At 33.6% G+C, this 18,960-nt stretch overlaps 1 protein-coding gene across 1 annotated transcript; it reads right to left on the bottom strand.

Moving 5' to 3' along the window:
• Positions 1 to 1,116: 1,116 nt before the first annotated feature.
• On the bottom strand, positions 1,117 to 1,778 carry LOC133857947 (glycine-rich cell wall structural protein 1-like). The gene has a single exon (XM_062293338.1). It carries the CDS (start codon positions 1,708 to 1,710, stop codon positions 1,315 to 1,317), a length of 396 nt encoding a protein of 131 aa, XP_062149322.1. The 5' UTR covers positions 1,711 to 1,778; the 3' UTR covers positions 1,117 to 1,314.
• Between the last annotated feature and the right edge of the window lie 17,182 nt (positions 1,779 to 18,960).

Genomic DNA, 18,960 nt, shown 5'->3' with positions numbered 1-18,960 from the left:
TCAGATCTAAGTTGAAAGGAAAAAAACTCAAAGAAACCTTTAGCTTTTATATATCAAACAATAATATATTGCAAATACTTAACCCTAACCATGCCATGGAATTACTGAAAATGATTACTAATTGTTGCAAAATGAGCTTACCATTATCCGGAAAATTCTACCATGATTTGGGTTTTCTTTTTTAAATTGATATTCTACCAAAAATTATCAAATAGTTTATCAAAGCATCTCAGATTACTGATTGGCGGGCATACAAATACTTCCTATATTTATTGATGAATAAAAGTACTTATTACCCAAGTGAAAACACCAGATTCCGATTTTGAATAAGCAATTTGGACAATAAATGTTTGAGACTTTTTATTAGACTCATCTACCCGAACAACGGGACGTCTTAGATAAATGACCAGGTACATAAAAGTTCTCACATTTATTACCAAAATTACAAATAATCTAGAAAACAAAATTGTTAGAATCTCTATCTGAAAGCACCACCCATCATTTTAGGTTTATACTTAAGACTATTCTTAGAATTATCTATTTTATTTAAAGTTGACGCATCTAACAATGTATATAATTATCTATTTTATGATCATGATTTAGAATTGACAAATTTAATGGTATACATGATCTCATATTTTATAAAAGACCTGCTAATTAACATTGACTTCATATACACCGGTAAATAAACAACTTTAAATATGACCATGAAATGATTTTTTTCGGTTTTAAATGAAATGAGTGTATCGTATTCCGACCATTTTGGGTTCTGAGAACAAAACTTCCAAATCTTTATGTCATTGCATTAAACACTTATATCCTTTTAAGATATTTCAAACATTACATTTTTTTTTCCCTTTTTTTATGAGCTACATTTTTTCATTTTCAAGCTCTAATATATCGTTAGGCAGTAGATCGAGTGGGACTTGGTAGACTGCTAGTCTATCAAGTATCTGCAGGCTGCATGGCACGTTTATAATGGCTCGATTCGGTTTGAAAAGGGTAATTTGCACCTATATATATATATATATAGAGAGAGAGAGAGAGAGAGAGAGAGAGAGAGAGAGAGAGAGACGAAGTGGAGTGCATTCAGATAATGTTCAACAAGAAAATACATACCCAAAGACACATGGAGACATTTTTCTTACTATTATTTTTGGTTGCGAATACTGAAGGAAACGGTAAGGAAATACAGAGAAAGAGCTGAAGGAGAAAAGAAAAAGAAATACAAAACATGCATGTCACACACTAACGAACTCAACTGCCAAACACTAACTAGATCATCATAAGCTAAACTGAGCAAATGCCATAACTTCAAGGAAATGGAAGAGTACCGCTCCCACCACCAACGCCACCGCCAACTCCGGCACCAGCTCCGCCGCCAACACCACCCAAGCCACCAACACCACCCAAGCCACCTACACCGCCACCCAAGCCACCAACGCCACCCACGCCACCCACGCCACCGACTCCACCTAGTCCACCAACTCCACCAAGCCCAGCTCCGCCACCAAGCCCACCGCCGATCCCAGCAGCTCCACCAACTCCACCGAAGGGGAGTCCATTACTACCAAGTCCAGAAAAGCCGCCAACCCCGCCATATGAAATGAAGTTCTTTTGGTCGTTGAGTCCAGAATCACCGGGCGGAGACCTAGCTGTAGTGTGAACTACAATTAGAGCAAGAACCACCATGATAAACCACCTTGCCATCTCCTCTCTCTCTCTCTCTCTCTCTCTCGCTATTACTGTGTTGTCTTAGTAGTGCCGAACCCAGCGTCAAGGGGTCCTCTTTATAGGCAAAAAGAGAGGTGGGTGACAGTTGAGAGCAGTAAATGGGGGTAAATGCGAGTTCAGAGCTTGGGCGTGTTTGGTTTTTTGTGTTTTCAATATTATTATTTTTTATTTTTATTTTCAAAAACAGTTTTCAAAGAAGACAAAAACAAAAACAGATTTTCCAAACTATTAAGCTAATCTTCTGGATTAAGTACGTGAGCTTTGGGACAACGTTTAGGGATATAAAGGATTAATTATTGGCTAAAACTATTTACAGGAAAACTAATACACCTACATGGCGATGTGTTGCCTGCAGACTGCAGTAAGATGTATGTCAGGGTTGTTCGACATGCATTGGACCTAACGATGAGAAGAAGCTATCAGTCTATCAGTATTAAGTGCTGATGAAATTTGCTCGTCCATTCAGATAATGTCATGTGGTAGAGATTGTAAGGATCTCGGTTTAGTACTCATATATAAAACGTTCGAAATCGTAGGAGCTGCAGATAATAAGTGCTTCTCTTCGAGCAAAATCTTCTTGAAAAATCCCTTGATACTAAGGTCGTTTGAGTTTGTAATTTAAAATAATGATTTTAAAATGTATAATTTAAAAATTAATTTTTAAAATTGTAGTTTAGTCTTTAAAATCACAAATTAATCTATAAAATTCTGCATTTAAAAAAAAAACACAATCTTCCTTGTAATTTAAAAAAACTGATTTTCTACGTTTTGAAAAGACTTTTACTATATATATATATTATTAATTCAGGTAATTTATAATTGATAGAATGATTAAGAGTATATAGTTGATAAGTTAATTACTAACTAATTAAATTAATAAGTTAAAGTTGTTACTTCATCATTTCACTAATTATAAACTACCACATCAATTTATTTATAAACAAAATTAGGGGAAACTTCAATTACTCCATGATGTTTTATAATTTTTTACAATCGCATCCTCAATTTTTAAAAATTTGTAATATTGAGTTGCCGTGTTTTGAAAGTTTGTAATGTTATCTCTCTATTAATATTTTTCGTTAAATCCTAATTGAAGATGTCAAAATTTTCAAAATAAACTTAAAAAAAAAAAAAAAAAAAAAAGAAAGAAAAAAGCCCAAGTGTAGTAGCATGTCTCTTTTGATAAATAGTTAACTGAGTTTTAAGAAGTGATTAATCACTCTCTAGAAACTAGAATAAGAAAAAAAAAAAAATAGTTCTGCAGTTAAAAATGTTGACAGAATCTATTAATTTATCACATTAGTACCTATCATAGTTTGACACATGCATGTCAATTACGATAAAAAATAATATGATAAAACAAAACAAAATATAAAATATTAAAATATTAAAACTAACCTCATTTTAAGGGTCCGTTTGTGTTTGTGATTTCAAACAGTGCTATTAAAAAATAACGATTTTAAAATTCGTGATTTGAGAACGCAATTATGTGTTTGTTAAAATCACGATTTGACTTTTAAAATAGTACGTTCCTAAAAGTGCACTTCTAGCTTGTCTGCGATTTGAAAATGCAATTTTTTCACTTTCAAAAAAAGAAAACATAATTTTTTTTTTCTATGTTTTTAAACCGTAATTTTTTAAAATACGCTCTTAAACAATATTTTTTCTAAAATTTAATTTAAAATCCCACTTTTAGCCCGGATCTTCCCATCATCAAAAGGCAAGCTAACATACTCCCTATCAAACTCCATGAATCGGTGTTAGATGAGCCCAACTTCTCGTGAACTCAGTTAAACTTGGCTTATTTAAACTCAATTCAGTCTCGGTTCGAAAAATAAATGAGTCATTTGTGAACACAATAATCTGCTCGTATATTAAATGAGACATACTCATATAAATTTGGCTTGGTTCGAATAAAGTTCGTGAGCTCAACTTATATAAATTTGAATCGACTTGTTCGGCTCAAATTGCTAGCTCGCTCGTGTGTGTGTGTGTGTGTATGTGTATGTGTATGTGTGTATATATATGTATAAAAATAAGTTTTATAAATATAAGATACTATAATTATAGTGTATAAATATTAACACAGTAAACATAATATATGTAATACTACAAACATTCTATTTAAAATATGAAATATAGATCAAAGTTAAAATTGTATTGAATTTTAATATATATATATTTTTTTAAAAAATAAAATTTATTATAAAACTTCAATCGAGCTCAAGCCGCATGAGCTCAATTGGAGGCTCAGCTTGTTAAGCTAGCTGAGTTCGAGCCAAGCTTTAATTCGGCTAGACGCGCTTTTAACAAGTCAAATTCGAACAACTCTTCAAAATTCAGCTCAAACTTGAGCCCCTATTTTATGTAATTGAACGGAATCCAACGGCCCAAACTAAACTCAGCTTGGCTCGAGTACATGCCTGTACCATGATGGATGACCATGCAATGCATATTTAACACCGTACACCGCGCCTTGTAAAGCAGCAGCAGCATAAGCAAAGTGGAAGATACAATAATTTATTATTTTATTGTTTTAATTTTTAATTCTTTTTTTTAATTTTTTTTTTTATCATATGATTGTTAATAAAAAGATAAAAATATACTAATCTTCTTAACATGCTATTTAGTTTATATTAGAGATTACACGCCTTTTTTATGAAATTTTTGTTTATGTTTATTTTTAAATCATGAGAATTATATAAAAATACGAAAGAATTATGAACTTTAATTTCAATTCATGGCGCCTGAAAATATATTCTTATGTTGAAACTATATATGTATATGGTTAGATATAATAAAATAAATTTGAATTATAAAATAGTTCACATTTCTATTTCAGATGAAAAAGGTCGCTCCTATTCAAAATAATAATAATAATAATAATAATAATAATAATAATAATAAAAAAAAAGAAAAAAAAAAAGAAGCCTTAGAGCGATATAATTAGTGTCATAGTCCAATGGTTCTTACTTCCTTTTAAAAGTAAGAATTGAATGTGAGGAAATTTGTGAATTGTTTTTAGTTTAAAAAAAGAAAAATAAGAAAAATAAAGAAGGAAAATCTGACCCTAAGTTGACACGTCATCAAGATGTAAAAGAGCTAAAAAAAAAAAAAAAAAAAAAAAAAATTGTAGATGTAATTAATTAACTTTACTCTCCTGAAAAATATATTTACGTTTCCGGACATCAATAGAAATTAAATCATTCTTGAGAGTTAGGTACCGGTGATCCATCATATTATATATATTAATTGGTTTTCACCTCTCTTTTTTTCGAAGTTAATATTGTGAACGTGCATGGCATGATTTTATATATGGTAATTAATAGTACTGATGATAACGGTAGCTGGGTGTGCTTCAGACAAGTAAATTAAGCTCTTTTCATGAAGTATCTTTTACAATTCATTCACAATGTATATCTTCAACGCGAAAATTAATCATAGATTTAATAGCTAGCTGTAATTTGACATGAAAGATGAAAATAAAAATCTATCCTCAAACTGTCTTCGATAAACAAGCAAGTCCAACACATAAAATATTTAACTAAAATGAGAAGTAATTTAAACTTTAGACTCAAGTTCAAACCCAAGACGATATCATGTAAATTACTATTTATTTCAAAAGTTTAGTTTTTTTTTTTTTTTTAAAAAAAAGTGATTAATTTAATCGTGATTAAATTAATAGTTCAACAAAATTTCAGTTCAAGGCCAGCCCGAATTGCATATCTCTCCCGAACCATACCCAACTCCATATTTACTTCTTCTTAAATTTCCAACCACATATATATCTACCAAGTTAAAATTCAGAGCCTAGTTGGCATTGAACTCGGCAGGTTTTATGAGCTTGTCAACCAGTTCCGCATGAATACGTACGTCATTTACTTCTCTTTCTCTTTTATCATTTTTTTTTTTTTAAATAACATTAAATTTACGAACTCATATTATTTCCCACATAGACTTTACACATTCGATGATGATTTTAAAAAATAAAAAGATGAGAAAAGAAGAAGGAGAAGATGCATGTATACCGTATTGAGACAAGATTATAAATTAAATTTATTGTTGTTAATGTAGAAGAAGAGATTAAACCATCCTTCATGGCCGGCCATGTCTTAGAAAGAGAAATATGTACTGGACACACTTCAGACCATCCATGACACGTGTTACATAAATCAAAATAATTTATTTAGTCGGATCAAGGTCTCTTATAGTCTTCTGTTTGAAATATAAATGGGGGGAATTAATTTGAATAGAAAGGGATCCGGTCTCTCTTACAATTGCCTGCCTGATTATAAGCGACAAACGTACAATTGCAATGAATTTTTGATTGTAGAAGATCCCGATCATATTTAGAGTCTATTTAGGGGTTTATGATCGATTTTAAAAAAATGCGACTTTAAAATAGAGATTTTAAAATGTGCAATTTGAAAATGTGATTTTTAAAAAAGCTGTACATGCATAAAATTTGAGTTTTTTTCAAATCACAATTCCAAAAGATCTATTTTCTGTGATAAAGTTTAAAATTAGCATTTATTAAACTACCAAGCAAATTTTGGAGATTTAATTAGAATGCCAGATTTTCGCAAATTAGAGATTCCAAATCAGAATAATCGTGAATTGGGAAATACAATAATTTTTGGATTTGGTCATTTAATTATTTTTTTAAAGAATATTAGAAAATATATACATAAAGTTTAATATAAATAGGCATGCTTGAAGCATTTGGTTCCATAATCCATCAACAAAGAACAAAAAAGAGAGAAAATTAAGCACAAATCTTTTTGTACAATTAATGGCTTCCCCAAAGTTTTCTCCCGTCATGATCAAATGCTTCTTTGCAGTGCTTTTCTGCATTGCTTTGGTTGTTCTAAACTCAGGTAAAATCCCTTGATGAACTAGTGACATGTTTGGTCATTGAGAAAAGCAACAAGCATATTTCTCTCTCTCTCTCTCTCTCTCTCTCTCTCTCTCTATATATATATATATATATATATATATATAATATTTGGGTGCAGGGCATGCAGCAGCAGAAATCGCTCCATGTGAAACCTTGGTAAACCAGGGGCCATGTTCAAAGTTCCCCGACTGCAATCAGCATTGCCTCTCCATTGGATCGCCATGTGGTGGAGTATGCCAACCACCCGCTCCAAAGGCCCCTCTTGCTTGTCTATGTAAATTCTGAGTGAGATTAATTGAGACCATCGTTTATAATCTCAAGGCTTTGCTTTGTTTCAAACTTTGGGATTGAATAAAATAATCTGAAGCAATATTATGACAATATGACCATAAATATATATACCTTCCATTATCCACTCGATCGTCTGAATTTTTCATAGAAGTCACTCATGGGAATTGGGAGGCTACTGGTATACCCAGTGTCAGAGGCCCAACCGGCCTAACAAACGCAAGACCATCTAACAAGGGCAATGCCAACAAGAGGCCCAGAAGCCCCTTGGGGTCAATTGGGCCATGATAGCCTTGACAAAGCTGCCTGAAGCCCTATTGCCCTCCCCTAACCCTGAACGTACCAGGTTACTGCCTTGTTGAAGCTCTAAAAAAAAATGAGCTATACATTAATTGTGACCGGGAAAATCTCCGAAGTTTCTCTTCATTCAACAAAACAGATCAATATTGTTTCCTTTTTGTTTTTATAACACGACCAACGTTGTTCTTCCTTTTCCACTTACTACCTCTCTAAGAGTCTCTGCTTGGGTGGATATGCGCTCATGCGTCAGCAACCCCTTCAGCACCTCAGACGCAATCGCGCAAATCCAGTCCGCAGAACCGTATCTGATCTCAACCCGGTCCAACTGGGTTTCAAGCCAAATCGGCACGATTTCAGTCAGGTTCAAACGGTTTTAGATGATCATCACAAACCGGTTCATCTCGTTTCATAGCATTTTCAGCCGGTTCAACCCGTTTCAAAATTGATTCAGCCCTGTCCAACAGGTTTTAGGGCAAAATAGCTTATGTCCAACTGGGTTTCAAGCCGAATCGGCACGATTTCAGTTTGGTTCAAATGGTTTTAGATGATCGATCACCACAACCCGGTTCATCTCGTTTCATAGCATTTTCAGCCGGTTCAACCCGTTTCAAAATCGATTCAGCCCTGTCCAACAGGTTTTAGGCCAAAATAGCTTATGTCTAAGTTATGGCCATAGTAGCCTCTGCTAGCGAAAGTCGCCGATGCCCATGTTCCAGCCATAGCAAGCAATGTTGGCCAAAGTCGCCGGAGTTAAAGTTTCGATCATAGCAGTTGATGTTTCAATTCAAGCCAGAGCCATTTTTCAATCCTTTGCTGACCAACGTCCCAAAAGCAGTCCCTTGTTTAAGTGCAATTTTCTCTCGATCTTTATCTAAGACCATTTTTTCACAAGTTATTTTACTCAAACCTCAACATACGTGATTTACCATTGAGTTTGCGGGGCCAGGGCAGAACTAGGTAAGGCTTTGGGAGGACTAATGTCCCTTCAAAATTAACAAATTCAATGTCCACCCAAAATTAACAAATTACCTTCAAATTTTAAATTTTTTTCAATTATGCCCCTCCACACTTTAATGTCTAGTTCCGCCCTTAGCAATGGCGTATTATAACATAATTATTAGAGGATAAGAAGACTATACAAAAGTCCAAAGTTCATTACACTTTCAGCTATTACTAAAGTTCATTCCACTTCACGTTCCAACTGTTACAGAAAATGAATAGTCTCCATTAATTATATGGCTGTATTTAATTGTTATTTAATACACATGTAATAATGACTTTATTAAAATGAATGGAGAGGTCTCTACCATTATAGTGTGAGTGACAATTATGATTAAAAGTACGTTTGAGTTCTATTAATTATTGTGGAATACAATCGTCCTCAAATGTTTTAATAAAATTTGTATTCCTGAAATTTTATATAAAATGGGGTAATGTACGTTCTCGCGATCTTTAGTCTATTTTTTTTTTTTGGTTTGAGGAGAGACATGGTAAATTTTTGTAATATATATATATATATATATATATATGTGTGTGTGTGTGTGTGTGTGTGTGTGTGTGTGTGTGTGTGTGTGTGTGTGTGTGTGTGTGTGTGTGTGTGTGTGTGTGTGTGTGTGTGTGTGTGTGTGTGTATTCATTTCATTTGTTGATTGAGAAAAAAAGAAAAAAGAACTAATCTTATGGCAGTATATTTTCAGCCTAGCTTATTATATGTTGATCTTACTAATCTTGTTGATTGGATAACCTTTGGATACAATTATTACATATTTTGGACTAACTCTCCTTAACGTGAGAGTGAGACAGTTATCATTATTTATAATAAATGTCAAACTATACAACAAGTCTTGGATTACAAGGACTGTTAAAAAAAAAAATAACAATATGAAGTTAAGACTTCAAAATATTTCAAAGAATGTTATCTACTGCTGCTTGTTATGAAGATTACACTTTAATCTAAATTTAAACTCATGATCTTGAAAGACAATTGGTATTCTCCTTATCTTTATCTATATATGTATATATATATATATAGCAGCTTCATATAGAAGACTTGGTATATATTCTCCTTAATTATACTTTGAAAAAATAGCAGATTCAACGTAGTGATCTGTTTAAGATCCAACAACAGATAAACCATCTGTTTACTCTGAAAAAAAAAATAACAATTAATTGTTTTTAGTTTTCATTTTCATTAAAAATAGGAATTAAAACACGTACGTTTAGAGTACTAGAATTAAAACAAGAAAAGACAGATTTTAAAAGAAACGACTAAAATTAAGTAGCTAGTTACACAACAATGGAGTTAATTATAGAAAAAAACGACAAATGTAGTTTAATATAAATAGGCATGCATGGTGGAAGCATTTGGTTCCATCATCCATCAACAAAGAACAAGAAAGAGATCAGAAAAGCACAAATGGCTTCCCCAAAGTCTTCTCCCGTCATCAAACTCTCCTTTGCAGTGATTTTCTGCATTGCTTTAATTGTTCTCAACTCTGGTACGTAAAATCCAAGCATATATCTACTTTTTCTTTTCTTTTCTTTTTTTCTCATGTTAATTACTAATTAATGGTATATTAAGATATTCTAAATATTATTGGTCTATTGGCAGAGGCAGTAGAGGCTAAGCTTGGCAATTCGGGTTTACGTGTCAGGTTCATGTCAACCCGACCGGCCCGATTATACAATCGGATCTAACACGAACCTGACTCGATTATTAATCAGATTGAGTTCTTAAACCCGAACAAGACCCTATTGGAATTCGAGTTATCCGAACACGATCCGGGTAACCCGTTGTGAAGAAGAAGAACTGAAGGAGGCAAGAAGTGTGGCCGAGCCCACTACCAGCCCAGCGCTCAGTGATTACCGCACTGCTTATCGTCCTCGTTGCGCTTTTCCTCATAGCCATGGGCTTCCTCTACATTTGCTCGCTGCTCGCGTTGTTTCTGCGCAAACTCTACTGCCGAGTCACCGCCTTTTTCTCCTCAAACTCGTTGAGACAAATCACCTATTCGATCCGGTACTTCGCGTCCCTACTATAAGAGTACACCGGCAGAGCCCGAATCGTCAATGGGTCCACCCCTTTGCGCAAGTTTGACCTGGGTGGAAGATTCAACAGTAGAGAAGAAGATCGACGGTCGAAGACCAACTAGTGTATAGAGTTGACTCAGGAGGCGTGGCCGCGTGAAATGAAACGGTGAAAGAAACTAGAAAGTGAAAAGGGATGCGGGTGCGGGCCGTGCGGCTAGGGTTTGTTTCATTTTTTTTTTTAAATAATAAACGGGTTATAATTGTGTATAGTTGACCCGCTAGACACGATTATAACCATGTCATAATCGGATTGACTCGATTATGACCCGAACCCGATTATCCCAATCTCAAATCTTGTATTTTCGTGTCGTGTTCGTACCAGGTTCATAGATCGTGTCAAAAATTACCAACCCTAATAGAGGCATTAAGTGAAGTACCACTGTCCTTAGGCGTTTGTACAAAGGACTGCAGTCAAAATTGCGTCAAAAGGGATATCCAAAGGGTGGCGCTTGCGCTTGTATTGGCAATAGCCTCTCAGACCTGGCTTGCTGCTGTGATAACGCTTAATTAACCTTAATTGCTTCCCATGGCTTTGGGTTGCAATCGTACGTAACTTTTTCTGTCAAAATAAATTATTCGAATTGTTAGAACAGATTCTGGTATGGTAGTTGATGAACAGAAGAGGCCGCCTCCAATGTCCTGTAAAAGAGAAAATTTCGTCGGGGGAAATCCGACAATCCTACTCCGATGCTTTTATCAGTATTATCTCAAGTGTATATTACTCTTAATCACAATGAGCAATCTAAAATATACATGTCTAGTTGTGAGGTATTTATAAATGGAGTATCGAGAGCGGTTCGGCTTTTCCATTGGACCACGTGTCAGATCCAGAGTGCTTGTCGACTACTCGGATCGTGGGATTGACGTGTACTCTCCACGATCGTTGCCAAGTCGGTCTTTAACCGACTTGAGATCGTGGAGTCGTGGTTTGAACTCCGCGATCATTGTGGAGTCAGCCCTCAACCGGCTTTAGATCGTGGGGCACCTCCCTTTTGTGCGGATCATGGGACTGAGGTATATTTTCCACGATCGTTGCCAAGTCGGTCTTTAACCGACTTGAGATCATGGAGTCGTGGGACTTCCTTCATGGTCGTCATAAGGTTATCTTTTAACCGTCCTTGATCTTTACGTAGAGACGGCAAATCACCGAGTTAAGACATTACAGTCTTGGCAATTAACTGTTGGTCTCTATGAACTAGTGTTGCACCACTTAATTACTAGCTTGTAATTTCCAGTAATATGCAAATTAATAAGGATATTACAAAAATCCTTATTTAAAGAAGTCAATCATGACCAGCAGCATGCAGCTCTAGTAACCCCCCATTTTTTTTTTGGCAAAGTTTTTCTCTAAACTGAGTTTGAGAAAGTCTTTCTATATAAATTGACGTTTATCTTTAGAGCATATCAAAAATGCATGTGAAGCTCTTGCAAGTGTACGTTTTAAGGACAAATATTAATTTAATAACAAATATTAATTTAATAGTCTGGATTAGAAATTTTTTCTAAAAAAGACCTTGCTTGTGATATGTTGGTTATTTAGTTCAAGCTAAAAAGAAAGGTGAATATAATCTCAAAACATATCAGAAAAGGTTTTGCCATTGGAGAATCTCCCAGAAGGGGTGCCAGTTCTGAAACCGCAGCCCTAAGGAAATTAATTCGATTTTGCTAAGGAGATGAGGAAATTTTTTGATAATGAATAAGAAATTCTCATTGAATCAGAAAGAAGAGAGGCTTGATCAGCCATTATAGTAGACTAAATGAAAGGACGACAAACTCCTATCCAAGAACAATCGAACAACTGGGAAATAGCCATTTTCGCTAAAATATGAGCTGCCCTGTTGGCAGTTCGTTTAACATGCCTTATAATCATTGTATGCAACCGTTCCAGCAAAAGTTTGGTGTCGTCGATCAGATGACCATAGTGACTCCAGAATGCAGACGACTGTCGCAGAGCGTTTACCACATGCAAAGCATTGCCTTCCACCACTGCTCTCGTCAGCCCATTATCAAGACAAAACCTCATTGCCTCACAAGCCGCAAGAGCCTCTACAGTGGTAGGGTCTGTAAAAAAGGCACAACCTTCGCCCGTGCTGCCACAACTGGCCCTCGGTCATCATGAACAACTACTCCAAGTCCCATCCTCTGCATATCCTTGTTTAGAGCTGCATTCCAGTTCAATTTTGGAGATGAGGAAATTGTTATAAATATATAGGAAATTTTTTAACATTTAGTGTTGTTTAAAGTCCCAAACGGCACTAAATTTGAATTTAGTGCCATTTGAATGGTAAACAACAACACTAAAATTAGCATCGTTTATTGTTTAAACGGCACTTAATTCAATATTTGACCAGCAGGATTTGACTAAGCTAGGTCGTTAACCCTCCGAGGAACATTAGGCCCATTTACATTGTCCCCGGATCAATTTAACATGTACTACTGTTTGGATATGATGAATATGGATTTCTCTGTTGTACCTCTGCTTTTTTTTTTTTTTTTTTTAATATATTGTTTTGTTTAATTGGAAAAGATTAAGTAGATCAGCTCACATATAAATAAACCTAGATTCACAATTTTTTTTTTTTTAAAAAAATAAATTATTAATTATATAAGTGATACCCTAATTACAACAACAAATGGATGGAAAGAAAATACCCGTCTTGTCTTGTTCAATTTCTATTTAAAGATCCAAAAACAGATAAACCTCTGTTTACTTTAAAAAAAACGACTGTTTTTAGTTTTCATTTTCATCAAATTAGAAACCTATTTTTTTTTTCCTGTTCAATAAAAGGGGTAGAGAAAAAAATTACAATAAAATAAAAAACAAAGGCGACAACGGCATCGTAGGAACAATTGAGAATGGGTCAAATAAATTAGAAAACTATGCTACAATTGCGATTAGATTACAAATAATGAAAACCAGAACAGGCAGATTTTAAAAAACACCTAAAAGTAGTACCACAGAAATGGGGGTTAATTTTAGAAAAAAAATAACAAATGCGTTCAGTTTAATATAAATAGGCCTGCTTGATGCATTTGGTTCCATAATCCATCAACAAAGAACAGGAAAGAGAGAAAATTAAGCACAAATCCTTTTGTACAATGGCTTCCCCAAAGTTTTCTCCCATCATCAAATGCTTTTTTGCAGTTCTTTTCTGCATTGCTTTGGTTGTTCTAAACTCAGGTAAAATCCCTTGATGAACTAGTGACATGTTTGGTCATTGAGAAAAGCAACAAGCATATTTCTTTATATATATATATATATATAAATGTAATAATATATATGTAATATTTGGGTGCATGCAGGGCATGCAGCAGCAGAAATCGCTCCATGTGAAACCTTGGTAAACCAGGGGCCATGTTCAAAGTTCCCCGACTGCAATCAGCATTGCCTCTCCATTGGATCGCCATGTGGTGGACTATGCCAACCACCCGCTCCAAAGGCCCCTCTTGCTTGTCTATGTAAATTCTGAGTGAGATTGAGTTGAGACTAGAGACCATCGTTTATAGTCTCAAGTATTGATCTGATATATATTAAATAAAATAATCTGAAGCATTCCTTATTGGATTTGCTTCATATTTTTTGAAGTTAAGTACCATGACATTTTAAGTTTTGGCCCTGTAATTTTTCAGCATTTAGCTCGTACGGAAAATAGTGACGACAAAAACCAATCAGTGACTTCCCACCTAAGTTTGCCGGATTCCAGCTACTTTCAGCCAGAATCTGGCAACCTTCGAAGACAGCAAAGAAAAAATTGTGAGAAAAAATGCATGTGAGAAAGATAATGTCAAACTCAAAAAATTGTTTACGATATTAAAAGAAATGGAAACTATTTTCAGACGATTCAATAAACTTCTCCGATCGGTTTGCCATCATTTTCGATGGCAGAAAATACTAAAAAATATAAAAATGTATTTTACGCGGAGACAAACAGAGCCTTTACGGTGGCAAAATGATTGATAATGATACGTTGACTATATTTTTCTTCTCACCCCCAATGGTTATTAGTTAAACAATCAGTTCCTATCTCATTCATCACGACTGTTACGTAATCTAATACTAATGAGATTACCAAATGAGATTGTTCACCGCGATACCATTAATTTATTACTTTTTTTTATGATAAATAATTATTAATTACGTTAATATATATGTGATTTGTATGTGATTGTGGTGCAAATTTATGGTTTAATTAAATGAGTTGATAGCGAATCAGACTCATTTTAGCTTGAAAATAATAGTAATTAAATGATTGGATAATTGCATTATTGGTCCTTAATTGGGGTTGGCCTAAATTACAAATTACTTCATGTGATACAAAAAGTTTATGGAGGGTCCATGTGGTAAACTATAATTACGAATCACTTCCTGAACCCGTTTTCCGTCCACAAGTTAACAGATTCCGTTAATTTGTCACGTCATATCTAATAGGAAATCGACACGTGGTCACCCCAGGCCTAGGGGAGGCCGTGCGCCACCCCCAGACGTGGCCGGGCCACCCCTGGCAATCACCCCTTTGCTATTTTCTATTTTTTTTTAAATAAAATAATTTTTAAGTTTTATTTATTTATATTTTTTTTATTGTAATGGACACGAGTCGATTTCTTATTGGGTATGACATAACAAACTAACAGAATCTATTAACGGAACCTTACAATTAATTATGTTTTATGAAAATAATTGTATAAAACCGGAAATTATGTCGTGATTAGATTTGATTTTGTTACTTACCAAAAAAATAAAGATTTGATTTTGTTGAATAACATATTCTCACATGGCATTGTATACACCTTTAGATGAAACAAATTATTCACAGGTAATTCAATTCTAAAATTGGGGTAGGCATCTCTGTTTAATAAATTTTTAAAGGAAACTTCACTTACATTTTGAACTGTACGTCACACATTTTTTAATGTTACTCCCAAACTATCAAAATTTACAATGTGGGTGTCCGACGTATTGGCCCTTTTAATCACCCTCTATCGTTATGTTTTTTCGTTAAGCCAACAAGTCAAATTAATGTCTCTTATACCCTTATAAAATTTATAAAAATAAAAGTTTGCCATTAGTTAAAACAATTAAAAACTAAAAAACGGTATGATCTTTGAGGCTATGATTTGTTTTTTTTTTTTATTTATTATTTGTTTTTTATTTGTTTTTAATGGATTTGGAGGCAACATCGCAAAATTGATGACAATTTGAGAGGGTATAACGTTTCCAAATTTTTTAATGTAAAAAAAAAATAACAATTTTGTAGTCATTGATAATTATTTAATTTTGACAATCCAAGTGAAATGGGAGAGGATCTTATCCATTATTTTCTTCTCTTTATGACGTGAGACTTTCATTTTAAGGCTTATAAACTCTCTATCATAATTAATATACAGATGTGTTATACATCAGTCTCTTATTATTCTTTGTTAATATGGTATTGTCAATCCACCTTTAAATCAATTTAAAAAATAAATATAAATAATGAATTGACAATGCCACATCAGCAGAGAATGATAGAAGAATGATAAGAGAATACAAAATAATATATATATATATATATATATATATATATATATTCGAGAACATATTTTTCTGAAAATATTTCCAAAAGTTTTTCCTAATTTTCTTTATACATTCCGTATTAATTTAAAGAAAATATTTCCAAAAGTTTTTCTTACTTTTCTTTATCCATTCCGTATTAATTTAAAATTTCATCAACATGACTCGGAAATTAAATGGCCTTCAATTCCTTGATTCAAATCAGTCGTTTTTTAGGTATATATGAATGGAGTGCAATAACAAGTAAATTAAAAGACAGATAAGAGTATGAAAAATATTAAGAATTCAATCTTATCTTTTATGACAGGTGGTATAAATCATATTAATCACTCAATTAGATAGAGATTTGGAGATAATATATAACTAGACTTACTTTCAGCTTCATCCCCATCCCATTCCCATCCTATAAAAAAGAAAGTGTTCGATCGTAGGCATCATACCTTCACATAATGTCTTACCGTTACGTTTTACTTGTCAATGGACGCTGCTTCCTGGAGATTCTTTGTATTGCTTTGCTTTTGGCTTCTGGTAAAATTCCTCATCGATATCATACTAGGAGAATAGTATCACAGTTTGTTAGTGTCAATTTGGTTTAACTGTTTCAAAACGTGCTGATTGAAAAAATAATTAGGGAGATCTTTACTTATAATGACCCCTAATCTTTTATCACTTTTGCAATTAGGGTATTAATCTTCAAAAAGTATAAATTTAAGGTATCCATCTTTCAAGTTTTTTCAATTTCAACTCTATGTTAGAATTTTCCGTTAAATCATATCAAAATTCTTAAAATACAGTACAATGTTTTTAAATTATAAATTTTTTTTTTAAAGGTACATGTATTGGTATTTTTGCGAATTCCATTAAATTTTAACCAACACCTAAATCATTGAAATTTGTTTTCTTTTTTTTTTTTTTCCTGAAAAAAAATGTGTATTTTGTGAATTTTGATAGGATTTAACGGAAAATTCTAACGAATTGTTGAAATTGAAAAATATTAAAAGATAATTACCCTAAATTGACAATTTTTAAAGATGAATACCCTAATTGCAAAAGTAAAAGTGATGAAATATCAAGAATTATAAATAAAATTATCCCAAATAGTTATTTTAAAACATGATTCAGCCTTAAAAGTTGTCTGTGTTTTAAAACGTACACATCCCTTTCTTGTGGCAAGAATTCACGTTTTCAAATCGCCATTTATTTTTTAAAACATACTTCTATTGAAAAGATTAGTAATGCTATTCTTCACACATATACATATGCTACGTACGTATGTTTTATTTATTTAATTATTTTGTTCACATATACGTAGCTAATGGTATTATACATATATTATTGGTTTAGTGGCAGAGCCAGTCGCCGCACTATATACAGTCCCAATCTGCGGAGGCGTTTGTACAAGTGACTGCAATCAGAATTGCATCAAGAAGGGATATCGAAAGGGAGGCGCTTGTATTGGATTTAGCCGCTCAGACCTGGCTTGCTGCTGTAATAACACATAACCTTAACTGTGGCCGGGTGATTTTCGAAAACTGATCTGGGCCTTCAATATTTCCCCCTTAATTGTCTTGCATGGCTTTGAGTTTTAACCTCCAGTCAAAATAAATTAATTACTGGAATCTTTAATTATGAACTAGTGTTGCACCACTTTATATTAATTAATACTTGCTTTTAATTTCCAGTAAACTGCAAATTAATAAGGATATTACCAAAATCCTGATTTAAAGAAGTCAATGATGTACCAGCTTTAGCAACTGCTTTTTTCAATATGCGTAGACGTCTAGTAAACTAAAATATGTTTTTAGAGAATTTGATTTTTAATATAAATTGGCATCTGTCCTTAGAACATATGAAAAATGAATGTGTGAATCACGATGTCAATTTAATAGAATAAATCAGAAGAATTTTCTAGAACGTACCTAATTTAGGCTCTGTTTGCCTGGACGATTTTTCCTATTTTTCAATCTTTTGTACGACGGAAAATCTTAGTTAAACCGAAAACAATTTCGGTTGATGAAGAAAACCTTCTTTAAGCTATGTAAAATGGTATTTATTTATTTTTTAATTTTCATAAAGCATTTTTCAAGTTTGAATTTCACTTTCCGGAGAAAGGTAGATTGGTTAGGAGCATTAATTGAGTTTGTGGATGGAGAATGAGCTTCAATCAGTTAGCCAATGGGTTGAAAATGGCGAACAAAGAAGGGCCTTGTTTATTTGGGAACTAGGGCTATAAAAGGATGGTTGGAGGGGGGCTGCCGCCGCCCCCCCCCCCCAAAAAAAAAAAAAAGAGAAGAAATTATGAGGTCGGAAAAAAAAAAATTTGTAGAAAAATAAAAAATATAAAGTAAAAAATAAAAAATTTAGCCTATTGCCCCTACTAAAAAAAGATTTTGGCCGCTGGCTCCTACCCATAAGAACTTCTGGCTCTGTCCCTGCTTAAGAAGGTGAACATTTAAAATAAAAAAAATAAAAAAAAAAATCCAAAATGTATTCATGAACCTCTTGCTTAACAGAGTACGTTTGAGTAGGTTTTGTAGAAAAGGGCAGTAACATGTATCTACTTAATTGAGGTTAATTTGTGTTAGCAAGTTGGGAAATATTCCTATTCCAAAGAAAATAATGGTTGGTGAGGGTGCATTCAAAGACAACATGAGCAAAAGCCCATGGTTACGTAACATGAAGTAGGCAAATGCTTGATGTATAGATCAACTAATTAGCTAATGGGTATTTTCTTTTGATAAGTAATTTTTTACTCGATCTAAGTGGATTCGAAGGAGAATGTAAGATTCGAAATAGTGATTTTTGCTTCCTGAGGCGTGACCCTACCCGATTGATCTACGTACTCCGGCCTTTTGGATAACCTAATGGGCATTTTTAAGGAATCTATAATTGACATATACGATAGTGACCTTTGCTTAATGAGACGTGATTTCAGCCGATTAATCTACATACGCCGGCCCTTGGGGTCATCTAATGGGCATTTTCAAGGAAAATATAATTGGCATATAATACAACTAGGTAAGAGCCCTTTACAATTAGGAGTAGATTACTGCAATATCTCAAGTGATCAAGTGACTGTCTATTTTCCAACACAGCACAG

This window comes from Alnus glutinosa, chromosome 14 (genome assembly GCF_958979055.1).
Source record: "Alnus glutinosa chromosome 14, dhAlnGlut1.1, whole genome shotgun sequence".
Lineage (NCBI taxonomy): Eukaryota > Viridiplantae > Streptophyta > Magnoliopsida > Fagales > Betulaceae > Alnus > Alnus glutinosa.
This window is presented reverse-complemented; position numbering and strand designations above follow the sequence as displayed.

Coding starts and splice junctions, on each gene's coding strand:
- LOC133857947 (XM_062293338.1), bottom strand. CDS start 1,710: ATGGCAAGGTGGTTTATCATGGTGGTTCTTGCTCTAATTGTAGTTCAC.